The sequence below is a fragment of the Bos javanicus genome, chromosome 26, assembly GCF_032452875.1.
Source record: "Bos javanicus breed banteng chromosome 26, ARS-OSU_banteng_1.0, whole genome shotgun sequence".
NCBI classification, from domain to species: Eukaryota; Metazoa; Chordata; class Mammalia; order Artiodactyla; family Bovidae; genus Bos; species Bos javanicus.
The window spans coordinates 44,985,129-45,012,434 of NC_083893.1; the positions used below are offsets into that span (position 1 = coordinate 44,985,129).

Here is a 27,306-nt window from a genome sequence, read left to right on the forward strand (position 1 = left end):
ATGTTGACCACAATCATAAATGAACACAATTTTCATGGAAAATTCATCTGATTGTAAATAGACACTTGAAACACACTGACTCTTAACCTTTTTTGAGACATGAATCTCCTTACACTCTCCCCAGGAGAATTCACACATACATGCTGCTGCTGCAGCTAAGTCGCTTCGGTCATGTCCGACTCTGTGCGACCCCATAGACGGCAGCCCACCAGACTCCCCGTCCCTGGGATTCTCCAGGCAAGAACACTGGAGTGGGTTGCCATTTCCTTCTCCAATGCAGGAAAGTGAAAAGTGAAAGTGAAGTCGCTCAGTCGTGTCTGACTCTTAGCGACTCCATGGACTGCAGCCTACCAGGCTCCTCCGTCCATGGGATTTTCCAGGCAAGAGTACTGGAGTGGGGTGCCATTGCCTTCTCCATCACATATACATAGATCCATAATATTTTGCAGAAAATTTAAGGAGATTCAAAACCATGGATGTGGTCCATGGACTCCAAGTTTAGGGAGTCAGTTCTCACATGTGATTTATATAGCCTGAACCCAAGGATTTGAGAAATAGCTTAGTCTTTAAGTAACAGCTGAAAAAGTCAGGTGCTCCATCAGTTTCTTTCAGATAACCTGAGCTTGTTCCCAAAGGAAAGAGATTGGAAAATGTCTCCCACGATTGCTCCTTTATTTGTTCAGCCATTCACTCATCCTGCATTTAGTGATGACCTACTTACAAGTGACCATTTAATCGTTCTTATATTTTAATGGAATGACTGTATTCTAATACTCAAATGGCATAAAAAGAGAAGGTATGAATTAGGCAAATATTTATTTTGAATACAACTGGTGAACCCCCACACACATACCAATCAGTTCATTATTATTCAACTGGCTTACTCCACGGGTCCTGTTTTGTGAAGTCTCAGAAGCAGTGGAAGGAACAGCACAGTCATGTTCAGGATGATCACAGTCTACCTGAAATGATGGCACTGGGATACACGGGGCACTTGGGAAACACTGGGGAGTGAAGCTGCGTGTTACCAACACTGGGGGCATAGCTGCTCAGAGACGGGGAAACTGGAGTAACTGAGGACGTTTCGGCTTATTTCGAATCCCACAGGTCGACAGAAAGTCCTTGCACAGAGGTGTTCTCTTATACTCCCCCACCCCCTCCAACTAGCGTCTTCAGGAATCTCAAAGCAGACCATACAGACACGGCTCTGGTCATCAACTCTGGGGAGGCTTGCATTTTTTTTTTTCTTTCTTTGAAAAGTTCTTTATGAACTAAAACTTAGATTCCTAAGTTAAGAATGGGTAGTAGGAGATTTCTGTTTATTAAAGTTGATTTTGTAAAAGCCTCAATTAAGAAAAAGCTCTTTTAAAAAAGAGGCCAGGGCAAAGTGGAAAATGAATAATACACTTGGAGGGAAAAGAGAGATTGGCTAGAAAACTGACTTTCCAGCCCCCAAAAGAAAATGACACCAACATTTCATCTTGTATTGCAACATTTTCTATTTTGCATTGAATTTCAATAAGCTTAAAACTTACAGTAAAACATGTCACCAAGTTCTAATCATGAGAAGCATATGACTGAAGAAGTTTTTCTACTTAATGGAAAATTTCTAGAAATTGTTATTCAGTCATAAAATTGTTCTGGTATCTCCTTTTATCTTTTAAGTCATCCAAGGGCCAGATGTTGAGAAACTGGGGTGAAGTCTTTCCCTTTGCTGCAAACCATTGGCAGCCTAGAATACATCTTAATTAAATAATTGCTTTGGCCTGTCTTGTGTATAATTAATCACTTAGCTCTAGAGATTGCTGGAAACCACAGTGGACACAAAATTCAAGGATTCAGGGTTTCTGAGATTTAAAATTTGATGTTCTCACAGCCCTTTCTGGCCCCAGGCTAGATAAGCAGATGTGATTTAAGTTGTATGTCATAGGTAGTTCGTTGTAAACTTGGAGTTGGAAGTATCTCAGAGTGAGGGATTTAAATCCAGCAGACTTCGAAAGTGAGGCTCTTTTCCCACTGGTAGAGAAGGGGGAAAGCTTCAAAGTCAATTTGCAGTGTCTGGGAGAGATGAAGAGTGTGGGTATCTTCTCCCTGGGGATATTAGGAGGCAGAGGGGAACACTAGACCAGCCCTTATGGGGAGGGTAAGGCCACCTTCTGGAGAAGGCAATGGCACCCCACTCCAGTACTCTTGCCTGGAAAATCCCATGGACAGAGGAGCCTGGTGGGTTGCAGTCCATGGGGTCGTGAAGAGTCGGACATGACTGAGTGACTTCACTTTCACTTCTCACTTTCATGCCTTGGAGAAGGAAATGGCAACTCACTCCAGTGTTCTTGCCTGGAGAATCCCAGGGACGGGGGAGCCTGGTGGGCTGCCGTCTATGGGGTTGCACAGAGTCGGACATGACTGAAGCGACTTAGCTGCAGCAGCAGCAGCAGCAGCAGCAGCAAGGCCACCTTCTAGGGCAGTCAGAGGTGGTGAATGGAGGAGAGCAGAGGAGAGGGGGTGGTTGAGGGTGAGGACGGCCACCCCTCATGGCACCCTGCCTAGGATACACCTGGTCATTTTCCCCACTGTCAAGGCCACACAGGTAGCTGGAGATACAGGTGGGACCCAATCTTGACCCATGTATCTGAACCTTGAGGTGGTCAGCTCCCACACTCTCCTGCCTGCCTCCTGCTGGCGCTGTTTCAAGAGGGATGTGGAGACCAGAACAGGGCTGGCCTTGATGGAGGGCAGAGGTCAAAAGGCAAAGGGCCAGAGAAATGGAGTTACTGCTCTGAAAACAGCCAGCCTTATTTTAAATGTTGGAATCCTACTGTTTTTCTTTCAGAGGAAACAAAGAGAAATCTATTAAAATTTTAAGTTGATTCTGTTAGCTTTCAAAGTGATAACCCAGGGGACCTGTACTTCCTCAAGATAAGTTTTGTTCTTCTTAAAATTCAGTTTTTAATCTCCAAAGCAATGGTGCATCAGGCAGTAACACAGCTTAATGGTGCTGTTCTTACTATGATTTTTCATACCACTCCCAGGCAAACAGGATACGGCACATGGATTTTGACAACCTGTAATAAGACGATGATTCAAAAATATGAATTAATCTGGCTACTTCCATGTTCAGCTGCTAACTGAATTTTCTTGAAAAAAGACTTTTAGGCTCAACACTGTGTGGCCAGGACTTCCCAGCAGTCTCAGTGGTAAAGAATCTGCCTGCAGATGCAGGAGACACAAGGGACACAGGTTTGATCCCTAGGTTGGGAAGTCCTCTGGAGTAGGAAATGGAAAGCCATTCTAGTATTCTTGCCTGGGAAATCCCGTGGACAGAGGAGCCTGGTGGGCTACAGTGTATGGGGTAGCAAAGAGTCAGACATGACTAAGCACGCACTGGTGCACACACATAATGTGCTGTCAATCATGAGTTGGCATGAAATTCAATTTCAGTTCCTTTATGGGAGGAGCTCATGGGTAAAAATAATATCCCAGCCCATTTGTGTTTGAAACATAGGGATAGCAGCAGTGATACTAGTGAACCCATTAGTATCATCAGAGTTTTTAAAAACATTTTTTGGCTGTGCCACATGGCACGTGGGAATCTTCATTCCCCCACCAGGGATTGAACCGTGCCGTCTGCATGGGAAGTAGAGAGTCTTAACCACTGGACTCCCAGGGAAGTCCCTGGGCTTAATTTCAACAAATAATTTCCATGTGAAATACTCATGTGCAATCAAAACAAATACTCATTATCCCCTACTATGCCGGGCCGTCTCCCGTGGTACCCATAAAGACGTCTCACCTGTGGTTCCTGCTTCAAATGTAATTTATAACCAGGTTTGGGAGACATGACCAAAGAGGTAAAACAAGCTGTCATAAAAGATTTTAAGAATACCTCTTGCTGGCACATCGATAATAAAAATAGCAGCTATGATTGATGGCTACCCCGAGCCAGGCTCCTTTTAAAAATAACAGCTATATTGAGAACTAATTCACCAACCATTAAGCTTCCTCTTTAAAGCATGCAATCCCCTGGGTTTTAGTATATTCACTGAGTCGTACAAACAGCATCCCTGTCTACCCCTGAACACTCTCATCACCCTCGAAGCAAACCCTGTTCCATTAGCAGTCACTGCTCAGCTTCCCTGGCTCTTGAATTTTGCAAATGTGATAAGTTTCAGGATCTCAAGATGAGATTATTCTGGACTTAGGGTAGAACCTAAATTCAGTGATGTGTGTCCTCATAAGAGATGGAAAAATGAGAAGCACAGGGACCCAGGGATGAAGGTCACATGGACAGAGGCAGAGACGGCAGAGATGCGGCCACAAGCCTAGGAATGCTGAGGACGGCCAGGAGCCAGGCATGGACGGATTCTCCCGCAGAGCCTGCAGAAGGAGCTAACCCTGCCAGCACCTTGATTCAGACTTCTGGCTTCCGGCACCACGAGAGGAGACCCTGCTAGTGCTTTAAGCCCTCCAGTGTGTGGTCCTGTGTTAAAGCAGGCCTAGGAAAACAACATGGCCCACGGCTGGACCTGGCTCCCCAGCCTGCTCCCTGTCCTTGGCCACTCTGGATGGTCAGCCCCTCTCCTATGTCCCTGAGGGCTTGTGCCAGGGTGGGCACCACTGACTTCCAAGTGTAAAATGCCAGAGCAACTCCGAGCTGCCCACAGGCCGGCAGTCAGCCCAGCATGGTTGATAAACGGCCTGTGGGAAACGGGGGGCCTTGAAGGGAGCTCTGGGGAGGACCTGGAGATGCGAGGCAGCTCGGGAACCAGGTGAGGGGTTGAAGGAGTAGGAGAGCAGGTGAAACAAAGGTCTGAGCACGCTCAGAATACAGTGAATGAAAGAGAGACATATGTGGATGGACAGCAGGGCCCACAGAAGGGGGGTGGGCATGGGACCCGGACAGTGATCAGCCATGGGCAAGGCGCTGACCTTGGCTGTAGCCCGCAGGCTGCCCCTGTGGCCACATCACTTCCTGCACTGCACACACTTCGTGCAGATGACGATGCCGACTCTTCTAGGCATCTCCAACCTCCAGCCCCCAGGACCTGGCTCCTGCTGGCCCCTCTTCCTCTGCCTTCCCCACCTCCGTCCGGGCCTCAATCAAATCCACAGGCTCCTTCTCTTGTAACCAGTGGTGACCCCCACCCTCTGGCCCGTAGGATGCCAGCTGCCTTAGGGCTACATCTCCCGGCAGAGGCTTCCACCGTCCGGGGCAGCCCTCGGGCAGAGGCTTCCAGGCTGACCCAAAACCTGTGAGGTCCACGCCCACCATCCCTTCCTGCATGGTTCCCTAGGCCCCTCTGCTGAGTTTCTTGTGTGGTTCTGTGTGACCTACTTCGTGGCCCTGACTTTGTTACATTAAAATGATGTCTGGCTGGGCAGGGATGGCATGTGAGGAGGTGATGGATAAACGCCTGTGGAAACACTGTTGAACAAGCATTGGAGTGAAAAAGAGGCTCTGATGTGTACAGCTTATGGAGCTGTGTGGTTTGGAGTGCAGAGGATGGCGGGACTTAGATGATCAAGCAGTGTTTTTGAAACACGACCTTCTGGAATGTGCAAGATGGTCGTGAAGGGAAGGGTGGAGGCAGGAAGTGTGGGTGGGAGGCAATTTAAAAACCTGGGTGGGAGGGCTGCTCAGGGGTGGTGGTGGGGAAATGGGGAAGGGGGGATACTGTAAGCGGGGGTTAGGGAACACAGACAGGGTCTGGGGCCCTGCGGGAGGTATTCAGAGACCCCCAGGCGCCACACTTAGGAGCCTGGGATGGGCTGGATCTGTAATGGAAAAGAGTTCAGGAGGGGAGCCCGTCTGGGGATGGAGGAGTTGGGATTTGGACCTTCCACGCTTTGAATGAGAGTGGGGCCTGGGAGAATTGGGACTTGACCTTGGGGTCCTGCAGGGTGGGGACCAGAGCAGCCTTGGAGATGGTGTGGATGGGCTCCGAGCCCAGCTGTGGCCCCCCACAGATGTTTACACAGGATGACGGAATGAGTGTCTCCATGGGAAGAAGGTGACTGGAGCAGAAGAGCCCTGGGCAGGGAGGGTGTGGCCTGCGGGGTGAAGGGAGGCCAGTGTAGCCCAGACGAATAGAAGCTACAGGAGCAGAAGGTCACAGAACAGAGGTCAAGGTCAAATTCACTTCACTTCCACTCTAATCTAATTTCTTTCTTAATATGATCTACTACGCTTTGAAGATTTTTTTTTTTTAAATAAACTTTGGACTGGCTAGAATTAAATTTCACTGCCCTCCTGATGGCCTGGGGACAGCACATTGATTCCACCAGCATTTACTGAGCATTTATAATGTGCCAGGTTCTAGGCAGTACCAGGGTGGGCCCAGGGCCCTGCCTTTCTAGCAGATAGGACAGCACAGGCAAGGCCATCTCCACGTGCCTGACTTTTCAGCCCCTTAGACCACTGTGGCCTGGGTCATTTAGGTTGAGCTGTGAGACCTGGAGAACCCACATCCACCTGCATTGGCAAGCACTCAAGTCTGGCTTCGAGGTACCAGGGAGGCCAGCGACCCCACAGCATCTTCACCCCACAGCAACCCTTCACTCCTGGTCCTGCAGGAGGGCTGAGCCTCATTTCCCAGCTCTAGTCTTGCTCCCTCCATCTTGCTTTCTTCTTAAGATCCTTTGTTCACTTTCTCAACTGAGATTTCTGGTCGACTTCTTCAAAGGGATCAATTCAATTTAGTTGTTGTTCAGTCGCTCAGTCGTGTCCGACTCTTTGCAACCCCATGGACTGCAGCACACCAGGCCTCCCTGTCCATCACCATCTCCTGGAGTTTACTCAAACTCATGTCCATCAAGTCGGTGATGCCATCCAACCATCTCATCCTCTGTCGTCCCCTTCTCCTCCTGCCTTCAATCTTCTCCAGCATCAGGGTCTTTTTAATGAGTCGGCTCTTCACATCAGGTGGCCAAAATATTGGAGCTTTAGCTTCAGTGTCAATCCTTCCAATGAATATTTAAGACTGATTTCCTTTAGCACTGACTGGTTTGATCTCCTTGCTGTCCAAGGGACTCTCAAGAGTCTTGTCCAGCACCACAGTTCAAAAGCATCAATTTTTTGGCACTCAGCCTTCTTTATGGTCCAACTCTCTCATCCATACATGACTCCTGGGAAAAGCATAGCTTTGACTATACAATAGGCTCTCAGCACATCTTAGATGTGGGAGGCAGCATGAGATAGTTTCAAAAATTCAATTAAACAAAAATACTCAGATGTGAGCTTATTTGCTAATTGAATAAGTGCACACATTGCTGTGTTCATTTAATGTTTTGTATGTATTTTAGGTATGTAATATAAAGTTTACTGCACTAAATTTTATATAATGAAATCGACTATAACACAAAATGCAGGAATACTTCTTGCCTCCCAACACTATTGAAAAATAGTCCATCAACTTATTTTTCAAAAGATAGAGTTGACTAGTGCTATGGTCCGTGGGATCAGAAATAACCATTATAATGAAAGTAATCATTTTGTGAGCGTGTGCATATCTATGCTCAGGTATTGTAAACCCCACTTAAAAATGCAACTGTCATTACAACAAATGCCTGGTTTACAGCTCTACCAGCCTCCTCACCTATCTTGTGAATACTTTTCCTTACGTCTGTTCAAGCAAAAAGGTGGTTCCTTAAGAAATGAAGCCTAATTTTAACCATCCTGCCTACAGGGGATGGGAAGACTCTGAGCCCCCGAGACTCCTTGTACCAGATTTCTGAGCAGGAACTGAGAGGCGGGGAGCGAGAGAACAAGGAGACATGGCGAGAGACAGTTGCTTCCCTCCAGGATCTCACGCTCTCTCTGGCCAGGGTGGTGTCTGTGAATCAAATCAGGACACAGGGACATGGCTGTGTGGATGCTCCAGTGGGAGGGAGTCAGGGCTGGACATCTGTTCCATCACAAAACACAGCCGCTGAGCTTCTCTCGGGGGCGAGGGCAGCATCCTCTCCCCACCATTGGAACAGTTTGCTACTTGTGCCCGACAGTGCTGTGGAGCATCCGTTGGTCATGGGGATACTCCTGGGCTAGGGCCTCGGGAGCAGGGGATGAGGCATGCAGCAGCGAGTGCAAACAAGAGAGAGACCAGGAGAACCAGGAACACTGCGCTGAAACCGTGCTAAGGAGGGCAGGGCATCTTGGGGAGACATACGATACGGTACAAAACTAACTTACGGCCTGAACTTCCCGTTTGACTTGGAATCCTTTCAAAGGAAGGATAAGCTCCATGGCTGAGCTCGTTGTTATGACCTATTTTCCACGTTGGACTTCATTCCCTCCATTAAAGAGCTGTTTCCTCTTTAATCCCCCTGTCTACTGGGATCTCCAGGCCTTTCTCTCTCCTTATCTGTCCCCCTTCGAGACTCAAGTGAAGAAGGATGACTTGTTTGCTTCCTCCCTCTCTTCTCTCTTCCAGGACGGAGCTCTCCCTGCCTGCCCATCTTTTGATCAGCCCTTTTTGAAGCAAAGCAGGATGTTCCTTCTCTGCAGGACTGTAATCTGCTGGGCTCTAATTAATGCGTCCCCCAGGACTCTCGACTTTTCCTCCACATTCCTAGCTCTGAATGTATTCTGGGGTCACACCATATTTCACTTGATTTTTAATCCCTATTTTCTTTCTCAAACTCTCCCAGGCTGGTGCTACTCCAGTTGCTTTTGTATCCCCCCTTGCAATTGATTCTTCCGCCAGGGAGCAGTTGATCGAACACAGCTTTGTCTCCGGTCTGATTCTCCCCTCGCAAGATCACAGAGTTGACTGCATAACTCCGGAATTTCTCTGTTGACGCACGGTCTGCTGCTTTTGCAGTAACAGCACAAAGATCTGGGAAGCTGACATTCTTCGGAGCACCATCTCCACGCAGTGAGCTCTGTCAGGCTTCCCATCCAGCCTTGGTGGTTGACCCCAGATGCCGCAACACTTGTTCCCCTGACTTTCCCCGAAACTCCAGCCACAAGTATGTCACAGGATCCCTCTGCCAAACTGTGGTCTGTGCCAGGTACCCACAGGAGGGAACGATCTCCAGGTGCCGGAGACAGGAGGTGGGCCGCTGAGACTCAGCCCCTCTGGGGAAGCTGGTCAGAGAGGTGGACCCCTCTGTGTGGGGCCCTGACAGTTACCTGCACCTTTGGGGGGATGGGCCCGGGATGAAGGATGTGGAGTAGAGAGGCAGCAGCAAGGCCAAGCACAGCGGGTGGACCTGTCCTATTTAAATATTACTCAGAATGCTCTGTCTACCCAGTCCTTCATCTTCATGATTTAAACCTAGTTAGTTAATACCACCAGAGAAGGCAATGGCACCCCACTCCAGTACTCTTCCCTGGAAAATCCCATGGATGGAGGAGCCTGGTGGGCTGCAGCACATGGGGTCGCTAAGAGTCAGACATGACTGAGCGAATTCACTTTCACTTTTCACTTTCATGCATTGGAGAAGGAAATGGCAACCCACTCCAGTGTTCTTGCCTGGAGAATCCCAGGGATGGGGGAGCCTGGTGGGTTGCCGTCTATGGGGTCCCACAGAGTTGGACATGACTGTAGCGACTTAGCAGCAGCAGCAGCTAATATCACTGGTTTGGCCACACCTGTCCTTGGCTCACCTGCATCTGTGCTCAGTCAGTTGCTTGCTTTGTCTCCTAGTGAGAAGAGGCCCTTTTCATTTTTATGAAGCAAGCAGTTGAAATGCAGATACCTAAAGTCCTTTTTTTTTTTTTTTTAACACCAGAAATTGTTTAGCATGGAGCCACATGGACAAGAGATAGTCTGCAAACCCTTAGATGCTGGAAAGCAGCCAATGTACAGGCCTGAGGATGACCTTGAAAGAGGGGCAGCCAAGGAAGGCACACTGCAGTGGGGGGGCTGCAGTGGGGACAGACTGGGTGGTCCTGAGGAGGTGGGGGGCATGGGGCTTTCAAGTTTTCACAAGAGGACTCCTGGGTCCTGTGGAGGCGAGGCCCACCCACTGCTGTATTCCTTTAGAGCGACTGGAGAAGGGGGGTGGTCCGCGGTAGCTGTGCTTAAGAGCAGAGTTGTCACCATCAAGGTCACTTACCTGAGACCAGAACAAGTGCTGAGACTGACCGCCGATCCGGAAGAGCCTTGCACACGTCCATGATAATAACAGTGACCCTGAAAAGACGAGACAGCCACTCAGTCACGATGCCGTCCTGCCCACTCACAATAAAACCACCGTCTCCAACCACCTTGCTTTCAGCAATGGAATTCCCTTTGGCATAAGATATTGAACCAGCGGTCTTAATGTTTCATGCCAGCCCCTCGTGACCCAGCCAGGATCCATGGCAGGAATATCTGATTTGCTTAAGAGATTATCAGGAGGGTCTTTAATCGCATCCTGGCTTCATTTTCATCTCTCTGAAACCCTTCAGGAAAGCCCTGATGCAGAAGGTTTGACACAGTCCAGCAGCTGAACAAATCACACGGCCATTGCCATTTCCCACTCATGTAAATTGTCTTTTGTAATGAGACGAGGAACCGTATGGGGTATTTAAGCACACTGTGAAATGCAATAAAGTGAGGCCTAAATCTATGACTTAGGAAAACAGAAAAGGAGATGGGAGGAAGGCGGGGTGAGGAGACAGAGAGGGTTCCTGGATGAATTGCCCAACTGAGAGCAGAGAGGCTCTCCTAGCAGGAGAGAAAAATAAGAAGGTCTTCTGAGGCAAAAATCCCTGGGTGACGTGCCTGCAAGATTCAATTTCTTTAATCATGTCACTTGCCAAAAGAAATCACAGCATGGACACCTCCTCAGTGAAGACAGATACCTGTCCGGAATCAAGGTTAATTTTATCGTTGAACAAAGGATTCGTTGCAGCCCCAATTAAGTGGCTGGCTGGCTAAGTGCACTCAGCGCTCCTCATTGAAGGCATCCAAAGTCCACCGGTGTGTGGTCCCCAGCAGTGGGCTGCGTCTTCCAAGGGGCAGGGGAAGTGGGCGCTGGAGTTTCAGCCTCAGCACACAGCTCCTTCGGTCAGGGACTCACTTTTCCAGGGCAGGGCTGGGTGTCCCGTTGTCCTGCCTGATAGAGACAACGTTCCAAAGACCACCTTGACTGTGCTAAGCAAGGGGACTGGAGGAGACTGGGTGGCCAGGGAAATCTGATGATACCGTGAGAAAGGGGCCACGATGATCTCTTTGTCAATGAACCGAGGACAAACTTTTGGGATCATCTGAAAGGCAGGAGATGGGAGTGCTGCAGGGCACTTGTTCTTTGGACTTTCTCTTGTGGATTCTGGAAGTCCTTTACATATTCAGGATACTGACACTTTGCCTGTTACTCTGTAAGAAACGTCTTTTTACCTGACTCACGGTATCTTTTGTTGTACAGACTTTCCAGTTCTCCTAAAGTCAAATTGATACACCTTGGGTATTACTTTAGATGGCTTTCTTCAAGGTTATTCAGATGTCCTCTCTTGTTTTCTTCTGTTTCTATAGTCTGAGGATTAGCTCTTTAAATTGGAATTTTTTCTTGTGTAGGTGTGACATTGCACTCTAACTTGCCCCATGAACCAAGAGCCAGCTGTCCTTCACCACCATGTTCCTCTTCTTAGTCCCCTTGTCGTGTATTGAATAACCACACACGTATCTGGCTCCGCCTCTGTTCTCTGGGCTAGACCACTGAGGCAGACCTCTCTCAGTCCATTCCTGAGCCGTCACCACACTGTTTTCATTCCTATTTTTCTATAGGAACATTTTGATATCAGAGCAAGTTCTCTCTTTGGATTGTGATTCCTTTCACGTACCATAAAATCACCCTTTTAAAAGCATGCTATTTCGGGCATTACGGCCTTCACAATGTTGTGCCAGCATCACATCTAATTCCAAAACATTTTCATCATCCACAGAAACCTCGCACCCATTAGCAGGCACTTCCACTACGCCCCACCCCCAGCAACCACTAAACTACTTCCTGTCTCTACGAATCTGCCTCTTCTGTTCATTTCATGTAAGTGGAATTGTACATAATGTGGCCTTTTGTGTTTGACTTCCTTCACTTAGCATAATGTTATCAAGGTCCATTCACATTGTAGCATTGAAATGAGTATTGGTACTTCATTCCTTTTCATTGCTGAATAAAATGACATTGTGTACTTAGTCGTGTCTGACTCTTTGTGACCCCATGGACTGTAGCCTGCCAGGCTTCTCTGTCCATGGGATTTCCCAGGCAAGAATACTAGGGTGGGTTGACATTTCCTCCTCCAGGTAATCTTCCTGACCCAGGGATTGAACTCAAGTCTCCAGCATTGGCAGGCAGATTTTTTTTTTTTTTCTATTGAGCCACCAGGGAAGCCCAAAATGATGTTGTAGGGATATACCAAATTTTGTTTTCCCATTCAACACTTGATGGGAATTTGGTTTGTTTCCACTTTCTAGCTGTTTTGAATAGTGCTGCCATGAACATGTGCCTACAAGTTTTAGTGTGGACATGCTTTTTGGTTCTCTTGGGTATATACTGTGGTAGGTATATGGTTACAAATGGGTAGGTGGGATTGCTAGATTTTATGGTGACTCTGTCAACATTGTGAAGCACTGCTGAACTTTTTTTCCAAGCAGCTGAACCATTTTGCATTCTCAGAGTGTGGGAGGAATGTGCAAACTTCACATCCTTGGAGTGTGGGAGGAATGTGCAAACTTCGCATCCTTGCCCACACATGCTATTGTCTACGCTGTTGATTACGTCCGTCCTAGTGTATGTGAGGTAGTATCTCTCTGTGGTTTTGATTTTCATAATGACTTAAAATGTTGAACATCCTTTTTTGGCTGTGCTGCACGGCATGTGGGATCCTGGTTTCCCAACCAGGGATAGAACCCGCACCCCCTGTACTGGGAGCTCAGAGTCCTAACACCCGGACCGCCAGGGAGGTCCCCGAACATCCTTTCATATGCTTATTGGCCACTGGTCTATCTTCTCTGGAGAAATGTCTACTCAAATCCTTTCCCTGCTTTTTAACTGGGTTTCTGTCTTTTCATTGTTGAGCTGAAAGAGTTCTTTATGTAACCTGGATACTAGACCTTATGTGATTTGAAAATACTTTCTCCCACTTTGTGTGTTGTTCTCTCACTTTCTTGATGTATTTTGAAGCACAAAAGCGGATCACTTTGATGAGGTCCAAACTCTCTATTTTTTAATTTATTTGCTCATGCTTTAGGTCCCATATCTGATAGACCCTTATCCAACCTAAGGTGATGAAGACTTATTTTTAAGAGTTCTGCAGGTTTAGCTCTTGCATTTAGATATTTGATTCACTTTGAATTAATTTTCATAAATGCTTAAAGTAGGGGTCCATTTTCATTCTTCTGCATGTGGATATCCAGATGCCCTGAACCATTTTTTAGAAATCTATTACTTCCCTAATTTGTCTCAGCAACCTTGCTGAGAGTGAGTTTTCTTTTGATCCTATTTTTCTTCAAAAGTTTCTACACTATTATAGGCTATTTTCTCTCTCAGGTGAATTTTAGAATCAAATTTTAAGCTCTGCAATAATCCTTTGAGTTTTCAGCTTGACTACTTAGAATGTATGGGTCGGTTAGTCAGGATTTGTAGTTTTCAAATAATGAGCTTTTCTATTCACATACATGGTATTTCTCTTCATACAATAAAGCCATTTTTTGCACCCTTTGGTCTAGTTTTAGAATTTTTTTGGATGGCTTTGGAAAGTTTTCATTAGGTTTATGTCTAGGTATTGTATAGATTTGTTGATATCTCAAATAGGATCTTTTTTTCTATTTCATCTTATGCATGGTTATTTTTAGTGTAAAGGAAAGCTTTTTTATTTTTTAAAGTTGATCTTGTAGCAGACATTGCTGTTGGGCCATCTTATCAGCTTAATAGTTTGTGGCATGTCTTGGATTTTTATATTGTCGGTTAAACCTACCACAAACAATGAAAGCTTTGGGGGGCTCCTTTTGGACCCCCATACACTGTAGAGGAGTGGGGTGCCCAGTGTCCAGGGACAGAGGTGGGATGGGGAACCACCCAGAGAGGGAAGCATATGTACAAAGATGGGTGATGGGGGAGAAGGACAGTTGAGGGAGGGCGTGCTAGAGGACTGGCTTGGCTAGAGGATTCAGGCACAGATGTAGACTCACTGCCCTTCTCCGCCCCCGGCAAGAACATCCTTTTCAAACAGCACATGGCTCGGGAAGGGGTGCGTGAAGGGCAGTGATGGGGCACCCTGCATCCAGCCAGGCCACAGGCATCCAGGCAGCCCACGGGGGACCCTTGCTACCAGTCTGCCTCTTCAGTTTCCATGGCAAGTAACTTTTAAAAGGCTCCATGGACTGCCCCTCCCTCACCCAGGTAACTCTAGCTTTGGGTAGAGTTGGGAGTTATAACAATTCTAGAAACATGGGGAGATTGTGCAACTGGAATGCAATGCCCCAGGGCATCAGGGGGGTGTGGTCCCCTCTGCACAGGGTTGGGGTGGGGTCCAGCAGGCATGTAGGAGCTGAGATGACTCAGAAGGTGAAGTGACCCAGCTGGTGTTCTGTTTAGGCTGCCTGGGGAACCAGCATCACTCAGCTTTCACCTACTTTTTTTGAGGGTCCTGTGCCTGAAATCATTTGCTCCCTTTTAGAGAACTGTGAAATACTGCTATCAGAAATCAAGTATTGGTTAAAAAATTAAAACCCAATTGGTGACAATAGTCTATAATGACTGGCCTTTGAAATTTCAAACTCATTTATTCTCAGTCTCAATTTACTTTTTAATAGATTACTTATCAAATGTACTTTCAAATTAAATACTCACAAATATAAGCTCATTAAAGCATGAGCTGAGAACAAATTAGTATAAAATTAATTTCCAGTTCAACAACGAGGATGAAGCATTGCTTATCAAAGAGGAGGGAGCACATCCCAGCTCTTGTACACTGGCCCTTAAACAACTCAAACTCTTACTCAGTGCCAGAGTTAACACCTCATTTCTAGCTCTAACACGGCTTTCTGTTCACCTTCAGACAGTTGACTAGCAAGTCCATCTCTCACTCTTGACTTTTACTAGAACTCCAAATTCCAGATCCTCCATGACAATTACAATCTCATGAATTTCTTTTTTTAAAAACATGATTAACTAAATGTGATTGCATATTTATAAGGTAGTAAGTCATCATACAGGGCTTCCCTGGTGGCACAGTGGTAAAGAAGCTGCCTGTCAATGTAGGAGACCTGGCTTCGACCCCTGGGTCGGGAAGATTCCCCTGGAGAAGGAAACAGTCTCTTCAGTATCCTTGCCTGGGAAATCCCATGGACAGAGGAGCCTGGTGGGCTATGGTTCATGGGTTCACAAAGAGTCAGACATGGCTTAGCAACTAAACAAGTCATCATACGGACAAATTGACAAACCAGAGAGACAGACTCATCACACTGGGTGACATGAAATTGGTTGGGGAATTTGGCTCTGGGGAGTGGAGGTTTGGGGGGCTTTATGCCCTTTGGCATGGACAGGGAGGCCTGGCGTGCTGCGGTTCATGGGGTCGCAAAGAGTCGGACATGACTGAGCGACTGAACTGAACTGAACTGATGCCCTTTGGCGGTGGCCCAGGTGGAGGGAAAAGTGCGGGCAGCATCACATGGGGGCCAGCAGTGTCCACTCAGCAAGGTCTCCAGGGGAGCGTGTGTCCCCATATCTGAGAGCCAGGCTGCCTCCCTTGGACTGATGCCAAGAGGCAGGAACCAGCCAGGCTGCGTAGATTTGCAAACACATGGCCTGTTGGACCCAGATGTAGACACACATGTGAGGGACACAGGCATCCGTCATGTCTTGTAGGTGCCCCCAGGCCTGCTGGTTCAGTCGATCACAACAATTTCCCCTGAAAACCTGCCATTCAGTTGCCTCCAGAGAGTCAAGCTGTGTGTCTCTTTCTATCACACTCGTGTCTCTAAACAACAAGACATCATCCTGTTTGCATAGTCGTCTTGGCCCAGTTCTGCTGATCCAATACATTCTCTTTCTACCAACAAAACATAACACAGAAAATAGTCCCAAACATGCACAACCACAAAATTACATCTTTTCCTCTACAAAACCTCTAACCATGTATTTTATATACTTATTACTTAACCTAATGCATTTCCCCCTCCTCCAGTAAAATAAATTCTCCTTCTGTTTAATACTATCAATCAAATATAATAGCAGGGAGGAGGAATATGGAATAAGAAACCCTGAGCTTGAAAATAGTAGCCCTCAACTCCATGTAGTATGGGAAGTAAAATAAAAATTCTGTTACCCAACTCTCAGCGGACTAGAAAGAAAGGAATGTTATCTGCTAAATTGCTAACAAAAGTGGGCTGACGTTGGGATTAAAAAGGTCCTGTGAGCAAACAAATTCCATGAAGGAGTGAGCTGAGCGAAAATGATTTGCAATGTTCTTTTCCTTGGGAACTGGGTGGGGCCTCCCCCGCCGCATGCAATGTGACCAACTGTCTCGATTTAGTGTTTGGATCACACTGTGTTCCACCTGGGAGGGAACTTCCGGCTCGTAAAGGTCGACCTTCCTTGAACAGATGCAGAAACCGAGGCCCTGACCGGTTAAATAACTGTCTCATGTCACAGAGCTGGTTCATGGCAGAAGAGGAAAGAAAAACCAAGCCTCTCAACCCCAGGCCAGACAGCTTCCCTCCATGGCTTGCTGCTATGAACATGTGCCCTCATGAAGAAAACTGATCCCCCAAAATCCACACCTGGATGGAATGCTTTCTCAAGCACAGCTGGGCCTCATCCCCACATCACTCAGGGAATCCGAGGAAAGTCAAGTCATTTCCAAACGCAGAAAGATCTGCAGATGGGAGGGCGTGACAGTGAGTGAGTGTGTACTCACACGGGCATGTCTGTGTGTGCACAGGTTGCTCCACTGTGGTCCAGTCTTCCCTCACTTGTACAGACCTTCAGGCCTCCACAAACCAAGTGTTTGCTTGAGACTAAAACAAGGTGAGAGTGCATTCGAGCAAAGGAAAAGTGACCTTGCAGCTCTGTGTGTTTCTGAAGTGGAGATATTATGCTTTCCCCTGGAGGCTTCCCTTGGAGATTCCCAGGTGGTGCTACTGGTAAAGAACCCACCTGCCGATGCAGGAGACATAAGCCATGCAGGTTTGATCCCTGGGTGGGGAACTCCCTGGAGGAGGGCATGCAATTTGCTCCAGTGTTCTTGCCTGGAGAATCCCTTGTGGGCTACAGTCCATGGTGTCCCAAAGAGTCGGACATGACTGAAGTGACTTGGCATGCACGCTTTCCCCTGAGAGTGTATTGGACAGATTGTTGAGAAGTCAGCACACCCATGCTCTCTGGCCCATGTCTGCCCCATCTTTAACCATCTCTGCCCTCAGATATAATAATCGCTGCTCCCAGCTCTAAATCATCTCTGCCCCCAACTCTAGCAAGTACCATGTCCATTTAAAAGACTAGGAAGGACCAACCTCAGGGCCATCACACTACTGTTTGGTGCTGGAACTCAGCACTAGAGGATGCAGCTTACAAAACTGTGCTCACAGTCTTTGAGACCACCCTGCAGACTCAGCCTGGAAACAGTGTCTGCAATAGTGAGAATGCTGAATCGACCCAGAGCTGGAGTCTCATGGTTTGAGACGCCGCCTCCATTTCTAATTTGTGAAATGGGATTGAGGCTTGCTGCCCAGGGTCTTAGGGATCAAATAAATCTGTGAAATGTGTGTCACTGTCACCGATCTGGGATATGACAACATGTACTTAAACCCATTATGCTTTAAGCACTGGGTTCTGCCTGTCTAGTTCCCTCTGTGCTGGGCCCCAGGGGCTCAGCGTCATTTTGCTGAATGAATAAATGAACATGTGCAGGAGAAGCTGACCCCTGAGAAAGCAGAGGGTGTGATTTTCTCACACTCCTGCACTAGCTCCTAACTCCCAGCTCCCAACCTTCTTGGCAGTCGTGCAGAACTTTGTGTGGATGGATGAACAGGAGTCGGAGGGGTGTGGCAGGAGGTGGTGTGGGGGAGCTGAGGCCAGTGGCCCCTCATGCAGACACACACCTGCAGAGCCCAGCTCCGGACATAGCTCACGGACCCCTTTCTTGCCCACAGCTCCCTTTCTCCTTCCATCATCCTGATACCTGAAGGACCTCAGAAGAATAGATGGTCCAGGGGGGTTAAGAGAGGTTGTGAATCCATCATCAAAGCGGAGCAGTGGCTACCACGGGCTCGCTCCTCTAGAAGCCTGTGTGTCTGGTTCATATTCACGTTCCCAGCTGGTTCAAGGCTCGGGCTCAGATTTCAGCCCAGCAGCCTCCCTCCCTGCCTGCAAGCCCAACCTCTACACCCCCTGCTTCCACACCGAAGGCTGTCCTAGCCCCCTCTCTCCTGAGAGAAGGTGAGTCAGCACACCTGGGGTGCTGGTGGAGACGCAGTGCACTTTCCACACGGATCTGGCTCTGCCATTGCCTAGCTCCTAAAGCATCTTTGTCACGAATTCATCATGTCCCCTGTGGTAAGATGGCATGTTCCTCGAGGATGGGGACCGTGTCCCCTCCATCCTGCACAGCACTGTGGGGCACTGGGGCTTCCTCAGTTCCCGTGGGCTTCAGAGCAGGGCACTCAGCAAATTCCCAGAGGGCTCCTGGTCTCTCCCTGTATCCCAGGACAGCAGGCGAGCCGAGCATCTTCTCCCCTCCTTCAGATGCATGTGCCAGGTATCTCTCTTCACAGCAAATACCAGCCCATTCCTGAAGTTGCCTCACTACAGTTTTATAGACCGAATTCCATGACAGAAGCACCACGGCCAGGGAGATAGAACAGACCCCTGTGTTTGCATCATAGTGGTTAGGAGCTCAGATCCTAGACTCAGGTTGTGTGAATTTGAATCCTTACTAGCTAGGAGCTTGGTCTGCCTACTGAAGCCCTCTGTGTCTCAGATTATTCAGCTGGGTATACAGATAACATATTGGGAGCGTCAAACAACCAAGGACACATAAAGCCCTTGGCACAATGCCTGGCATAGTGTTGGTGCTTACTCCATGTCACCGTGGGCACTCAAGAACACTTGTTGAGTGAGTGTGTGTGTGTGAATGAATGAGTGAATTCATGTATGAAAAGGTAGGGCGTGTCACCATCATGGGATTCCCATGGGAAGACTGGTCTCAGAATTTTGGACTTGCGGACCTGGGAGGGATCGAGGAAGTGACCGAGGAAGTGACCGATGATCTGGGAGGATCAAAATACGAGTGAAACAGGGCATGGCATAAATAGAAGGATGTTCTAGAAGGATCATGTAGGCAGCAGTGGCAGCTGGAATACACGTAGGAGAGATGAAAAGCAGGGAGAAGTTTCAGGTGGCCAGAACATCTTCCAGCTGAGAAGTTGAGGAGCTGGGCTGCAGCTGCTGCAGGGTCAGTGGATCAGGGAGGAGGGATAAGACGGCCGTGAAGGTGGAAAGCACTTTGGGACATGGTGAGGACCTGAGGGGAGGAGGGGGTGTCTAGTGCCTCAGTCAACGAGAGGACAGAGCAGCCTTGGAGACACAGGCAAGCCTGGAAGAGCCGATGAATTAGATGTACGGCGAGTACACACATGGTAGGGAAACAAATTCCATTTTAAATCTTTTTTTTAAAGAATTTGATAACAAACCTAGCTCATTTCCTTATGAGATGGAAATGGTCTCTGTCTTTCCTCCTACCCCCAGAACCATCTTTCACCCTCTTCAGATGCTCTCTAGCTGAGATGAAAAGTGGCTGACTCCCTAATACCCACTTCCAAGCCGATGGTGGAAGATTCTACTCCTTTTGATGGGAAACACATTTGCCATGGAAGTGAATGGATGTCACTCAAACAATACTTTGAATCAAAATGCGGGATTTCATGCCTTTCTAATGGTTCAGCCTTAGTTAACACTGATGGGCTCTTTTGGACGTCTTGTATAGCAAGTGGTTTCATAGATTTTTCCCGTGAGAAATGTATATAACAAATGGAGCCCTTCTGGGTATTGCTCAGGTGCAGAAGCTCAAATCTTTTTCCTTCTCCCCATCTCCATGCCCCTGGCCTCAGCAGCCATCTCCTCCTACCCCGGCTCTGGGCTCATCCATGAGAGCCAGCTGCCTGACCTTGCCGAATCTCTGCTCTTGCCTTTCTGATGACCTTCACACTGCAGCCAGTGGTGTCTTCCAAAGCCTATCCCTGGTTATGACAACCCCTGGGTTGACACCTTTTAGTAGCTTCCCCATCTTCCTCTCTGACAACCAGACTGTCCCCTTGGCCTTGAAATCCTACCTATTGTGGCCCCTGTCAAATTACAGGCAATTCCCCACCTCCAGGTAAAACTTGGCATCAGCCAGAAATGTCCTTCCCTTCCCCATCCCCTGGGTCATGCTTCGTCAACCTTTGCATCTTGGTTGACATGGCCCTTCTTCCATGAAGCCTTCCATGATTCCTTAGACTAGATTAAGCCCCTTAGCCCATCCTTTGGTGCACTCAGCACAGATTTTATTAATTCAGTCTGTGATTCTTAGAATTATGTCAGTCTCCACCCTCTAGCCCCATGTGGGTTCTCTTGTCTGTTTTTATTCTTTGTGGCAGCCATGGGGCCTGGCACTGGGAAGGTGCTTTGTTAACATGCACAGAACAGAAGGATATGTTTGGACCTAAGTGCTGACAACACGTAGGAGACTTTCTGGAGGCCCATCCTGGCCTCCCCAGAGCTGACTTTCGGGGTGTAAACAGCATAAACGTCACATGCATTGTCTCCCACAAGAGATAGCGTAGGACGCAATTTCCTTAGATGTGGCCAGCAAAGGTTTGAGCCACAGATATTTTGTCCTGTCTGAACAACAGAGAGAGAAAAGACAAGGGACCAATTCCAAAATTAAATCAGCCACTAGTCTGCCTGTCAACCAGCTTATACTGATTGTTGAGAGATTAAATTTGAGAAAGAAAGATGCTAGCCAAAAAGTGGTTCTTATTTTATATATAATTTTAAATTTAGTGAAATTCACTGTGTGCTGACTTGGGGGGAAAGTGGGGTGAGTCAGCACATTTCTTCTTGTTTCCCAGCCTGATTCAATAGAAACAAAACCCCCAAAGCTGCATCCTTGTCTCTCCACCCACCCTCCCCACCCCTACCCCTACGAAAGACAATAGGAGGCTATGAGTTCCCTGAGAGGGTTTCTGCTGGAAGGACAGGCTGTCGAGGCCTGCGGGTTTTCTTTAAGCAAATGCAACAGTTCACTCATCAGAACTGTACTCCAAGGAGTGGGGGAAGGTGGGTGTTGGACAAAGGGAAAAGTCATTGTTTGTGTAATTATAAAAGCAACATACGCTTATTGTTTCTGGAGGTTTGGACATGCCATTTCACCCAGCCTCCAGCTGTTTCTCCTATTGTATACAGATTCAAAGAGTCCAATGCAGATCAAAATACACTATGAATTTGTGTGTGTGTGTGTGCATGTGTGCGTGTGTGTGTGAGTGTGTGTGTGAGTGTGTGTATGTGTGTGACTGTGTGTGTGTATGCTCAGTCGTGTTAGACTCTTTGCGACCCCATGGACTGTAGCTCATCAGGCACCTCTGTCCATGGGGATTCTCTAGGCAAGGATACTGGAGTGGGTTGCCATTTCCTCCTCCAGGGGATCTTCCTGACGCAGCGACTGAATCCGCACCTCTTGCATTGGAAGGTGGATTCTTACCACTTGTGTGCCACGCTATGAGGTTACCTACCTCTGAAAGAGTGGTTTCTGGTACATTCCATCAAAGGACACAACTTAGATCAGGGCATAAGTGAGCCTTCCTTCTATCTCTAAGCCTTATCTCCATAGGGTAGCTTATTCTTGCTAGCCAAGCCTGGGGGGGACCCATCTTCGGGAGGCTGGGGCCACAGAAGACCATTGTTTGGAATATTCCTCAGAGGGACGGGCCAGGCTTACCCACCCTTGGCTGAGGGAAGACAGTAAGGCTGGCCTCCTGGCCATTCCAAGGCAGGGACCCCACTCCCACCCCAGTCAGCAGGGACCAGAGGTTGCCAGGGCCTGCCCACTCCTGCCCTCCTTGCCCTGAGAAGATGCTTCCACGGGGAGAAATGAGGGATTAGATGCAGAGGGGAGGTGTTTGCCTGTCTGCACACTTACCTCGTGAAAAGATGAGGAGGAGGAGAAAGGAACTCCCTGTCCACACCCACTACACACACTCATAACAAATAGAAAACTACAGAGTTGCCACCAGACAGAGACAACCACGATCAACATTCCAGCACCTTGGGTCCAGGGTGCTTTCTGAGATGCCTGGATTTACAGTCATCAGCAAGCCAAGTTCCATACACCCCAGCAGTGGATGGACCCTTGTTTATCAAGTCCCCTATTTCTTCTCTCTTATCACATTTCTTCCCAAAAAGAGATAAAAAAACCAAAAATGCCTGAGAATAGGGAATGAGTCAGGGAGCTGGAGATACAAAACAAGAAACTATGAAAATTAACTTGGAAGCATATCTTAAAGCCGGAGGATGGTCTGCATTCGACCAGCACTTCCACCATCTACCAGTGACATTTGGAGGACTCCAGCCTATTGTCAAGTATTTCTAGAATCTCTTTTTTTCTGCTTTTAATTGGAACAACAATTTATTCTGTAAGGAAAGCCGTCACGTTAACTCTAAAAGCATATTTTAAATGACATTGTCTTAGGAGACAAAAAGAGAGAGAGAGAAAGAAAGTCAGATGAATGCATGCCTGTGCATGCTCCATTGCTCAGCTCTTTGTGACCCCATGGACCGTACGCACAGTGGTCCTCTGTCCCTGGGATTTTCCAGGCAAGAATACCAGCATGGGTTGCTACTTGCCCCTCCCAAGGGAAGTCAGTGCACCAGCAATTACTTGTATCTGAGATGGGCCCTCCTCTTTGGTGGTCCCCACCCTTGTCTTGGATTTCAGGCTCATACACCTGTCTCCCCACTGAACACCTTCACTTGACTGTCCCACCACAAACTCAACAGGGACAAACCTGTGTTCACTGTGCCCTCTGCCTTCTAAAACCAACAGCTGCTCCTTCAGGATGCCACTGAGAAGCCACTTACCCGTCTTAAGCAGGAGGGATTTTAGTTTTCCTTAGTTTCTTTAGAGGTTTCTTTAGTTTTCTTTCCACCCTCTTGTGTTTTCACTCTGGAATTTTTATTGGGCCTAGGTTCTGTTCTCTTTAAAATATTTCAGACTTTTCTCCAACTTTTCTATCATCTCGCATTCCTGAAGGTGCTAATTCTCTCCTTTTCCTTGTCACTTATGCTGGATTTTGCTAATTGTGTGTTCCGTCATTTTGACTTTGGGTTATCTTTAATAATATTCTTCTTCCTTTTTGTTTTTGACATGGGAACCTTATGTAATCTGGCTGTATAAATATCCCTTGGTTCAGTTCAGTCGCTCAGTTGTGTCAATTTTTTACGACCCCATGGACTGTAGCACTCCAGGCCTCCCTGTCCTTCACCATCTCCTGAAGTCTGCTCAAACTCATGTCCATCGAGTCGGTGATGCCATCCAACCATCCCATCCTCTGTCGTCCCCTTCTCCTCCCGCCTTCAATCTTTCCCAGCATCAGGGTCTTTTCCAATGAGTCAGTTCTTCGCATCAGGTGGCCAAAGTATTAGAATTTTGACTTTAGTATCAGTCCTTCCAATGAATATTCAGGACTGATTTCCTTGAGGATGGACTGGTTGGATCTCCTTGCAGCCCAAGGGACTCTCAAGAGTCTTCCCCAACACTACAGTTCAAAAGCATCAATTCTTTGGGGCTGCTGTCTATGGGGTCGCACAGAGTTGGACACGACTGAAGCAACGAAGCAGCAGCAGCAGCAGCAGCTTTCTCTATAGTCCAACTCTCACATCCATACATGACTACTGGAAAAACCCATAGCTTTGACTAGACGCACCTTTGTTGGCAAAGTAATGTCTCTGCTTTCTAATATGCTGTCTAGGTTGGTCACAGAAATATCCCTGCTGCTGCTGCAGCTGCTAAGTCACTTCAGTTGTGTCCGACTGTGTGCGACCCCATGGACTGCAGCCTACCAGGCTTCTCCGTCCATGGGATTCTCCAGGCAAGAACACTGGAGTGGGTTGCCATTTCCCTCTCCAATGCAAGAAAGTGGAAAGTGAAAGTGAAGTTGCTCAGTGGTGTCTGACTCTTAGCGACCCCATGGACTGCAGCCTACCAGGCTCCTCCATCCATGGGTTTTTCTGGGCAACAGTACTGAAGTGGGGTGCCATTGCCTTCTCCGAAATATCCCTAGAGAACTATTTTCAGTTGGCTTCAGCTTGGCCCCAGGGGATCCAGCACAGCTGACTTGGGACCACTTTTGAGGTCAGTACACTGAATGGGAGTCCCATCCCTATGCTGGTTTTAGAATTTGGGCACCAGTCCACCCTGTTTCAAACGTACAGTTTATAAGACCAGCTGGGCTTTCACTTTCTCTATTTTTTATGAAATTGTTGTTCACTCCAGGACACCTGGAGACAATTCTCTCTGTTTCCCCTTCTCTGGACTGGGGTTTTCCTTGTCCTTTTTTTTCACAGAGGAAGCACTGCTCTGGGGGCCTAACTTTTGTGGGATTCTCAATGCTTCTCTGATGGCTCAGTGGCTAAAGAATCCACTTGCAATGCAGGAGACAGAGGACACGCGGGTTCGATCCCTGGGCTGGGAAGATTCCCTGGAGGAGGAAATGGCAACTCCCTCCAGTATTCTTGCCTGGAAAAGAGCCATGGACAGAGGAGCCCGGTGGGCTACAGTCCATGGGGTCACAAAGAGTCGGACACGACTGAGGGACTGACACTTTCACTTTCAATTGCAGATGCCCACCTGTCTTCTCCCAACCCCCAAGCACTGAAGCACTGGGTCTCCTCTCTAAGTCCTGAATAGCCCATTGGGGTCCTATGACCTCAGTTCACCAGCTCAGTACTCTGAGCTTACATCCCTGCTTTGTTTCTTTTTTATTCCTTTTATTTTATTTTTTTAAACTTTTTATTTTTCACTCGAGTATAGCTGATTAACAATGTTGTGATAGTTTCAGATGGACTGCAAAGGGATTTAACCATACATACACCTGTATCCAATTTCCCCCAGATTCCCCTCATTCCCAGAGATTTATCTGACTCTCTCAAGCTTGCTCAGGCATGAATAAAAATTCTTATATGCCTTTTTTTTAACCCAAGGTTTTCAGGTGCTTTCTTTGGGCCTCAGTTCACTCTGTATACTCCTGGAAATCTGAAGGTAACGGGTTGGAAGTGCCAAACACGTGATAAAGAAAAGTGTTGGCATAATGCAGAGAAGGGAGAATTTGCTGCCTACGATGGAAAGCCTTTCAGTGCGTGTGTGTGTATGTGTGTTAGTCACTCAGTTGTGTCTGATTCTGTGACCCTATGGACTGTAGCCCACCAGGTTCCTCTGTCCATGGAATTCTCCAGGCAAGAATACTGGAGCCAGTTGCCATATCCTCCTCCAGGGGATCGTCTTGATCCAGGGATAGACCCAAGTCTCCTGCATTGCAGGCAGATTCTTTACCATCTGAGCCACCAGTTCAGTTCAGTTCAGTTGCTCAGTCATGTCCGACTCTTTGTGACCCCATGAACTGCAGCATGCCAGGCCTCCCTGTCCATCACCAACTCCCAGAGTTCACCCAAACCCATGTCCATCGAGTTGGTGATCCCATCCAACCATCTCATCCTCTGTCATCCCCTTCTCCTCCTGCCCTCAATCTTTCCCAGCATCAGGGTCTTTTCAAATAAGTCAGCTCTTCGCATCTTTGGAAGTGCCAAACATGTGATAAAGAAAAGTGTTGGCATAATGCAGGTGGCCAAAGTATTGGAGTTTCAGCTTCAACACCAGTCCTTCCAATGAACACCCAGGACTGAGCCACCAAGGGAGCCCTAAAATTATTCTTTTTAAAACAAACACCCATAGCTCTTTAAAACACGTAACCATCAGTCTTCAGAGGCAACAACTCTCTTTAATGCCCACATTCACACCTGGGGCTGAGCACAATAGAAGTTTGTTACAGGAATAAACAAAATTAACACCCTAAGTTACACAGAAAACTTCAGATATCAGAAAAGCCAAGCGCCGATAAATGTCACATACCAGTAACAACCAAGATACAGGATCATAGCAATACGGCGGCTACATTTATGACAGGTTAAGCAGAGTCAGTTTTCCTTTGAATTTCTTTAAGGGTCTTATAAGTTTAACGCTGCCAAGTTCAGCCTGGGGATGACAGCTTTCTGAACCAACTCTCATTTGGGGTCGGTTTCCCGGAAGGATTTGCCTGGCTTAGCATCCCATCGTTTTTAGCAGGTGGATTCAATGTCAGCCTGCAATAAAGCTGTACCTTCAAGGACTGCCCTGGCACATACCTGGCCAAAGTCAAGTTTTTCTGGAGTTACAATGGAATGGCCAAACAGTAAGCGATGCCCAAGCTCTTCCGGGGTCTAAAGGAAAGATCTGGGCAGGTGAATTTGCTGAGGATAAAACAGCTACGGAGTTTAAGCACAGATCTGATTGCATAGTATCCTGGTGTCCACGCAGGACTTACTGTGTAATTTCGGATGAGAGAGATGTCCGTGCCATCCTGTAGATAGTGGGTTTCCGTGAAACTGCTGGCGATGAGACCTCTGTGGAAAAATAAAAACCACATAAACCTGAGTGTAGATTCGTGTTGACATGTTGCTCGTATCTAGGCTGGACGGCGGCAAGGGTCCAACTCCCTCCTCACTGTACAGATGACCCCATGAGGCTCCCTCGGGCCTTCAACCTATTCAGGTTATCCAGAGGAGAGCCAGGAGACTCAGCATGCGCTCTGAACTGCAGCCCCTATGGTACACGTGCTGCCCTCCTCCCCCTCCCATCTCAGTCCTCCAACTCAGGCAGGTGTGTGTACACACGTGCTCATGTGCACAAGTACACACACACATGCAACACTTGTATGAACAGCACATGTAGATTTTTTGTGTGATGAACATTCTTAGGATTTACTCTCTTAATAACTTACACATATAACATACAGCAGTATTCATTATAGTTGGCAGAAACTCAGAAGAGGCCCACCCTTCTGAAGTCACATGGCCTCGCTATCTAGAATCAGCAGCTAAGCTCCCCATCGGGAAACATCATTTTGGATCCACAATACTGGCCCGCTAATTCTCCCACAGGTGAGGGAGCCAGCTGTCAATATTAAAATGTCAAAGAAGTGTTTCATACAATGATGAAATGTTAGAAAGAGTGCTGTAGGCAGGGGGGGAAAATGACCTTGGTCATACTGAAATACTGAATTTCTAAGATGAATTGGTTAGAGGAGCAAAAAC

At 47.6% G+C, this 27,306-nt stretch overlaps 1 protein-coding gene across 1 annotated transcript in view; it reads right to left on the reverse strand.

Moving 5' to 3' along the window:
- Window positions 1-27,306, reverse strand: part of ADAM12 (ADAM metallopeptidase domain 12) — a 397,161-nt gene that overhangs the window by 118,030 nt on the left and 251,825 nt on the right. Inside the window, exons 4-5 of the mRNA XM_061404001.1 lie at window positions 26,538-26,616; window positions 10,060-10,136 (exon numbers count right to left, since the gene is read on the reverse strand). Coding sequence (XP_061259985.1) covers window positions 10,060-10,136; window positions 26,538-26,616 — 156 coding nt within the window. The remainder of the gene's footprint in view (window positions 1-10,059; window positions 10,137-26,537; window positions 26,617-27,306) is intronic.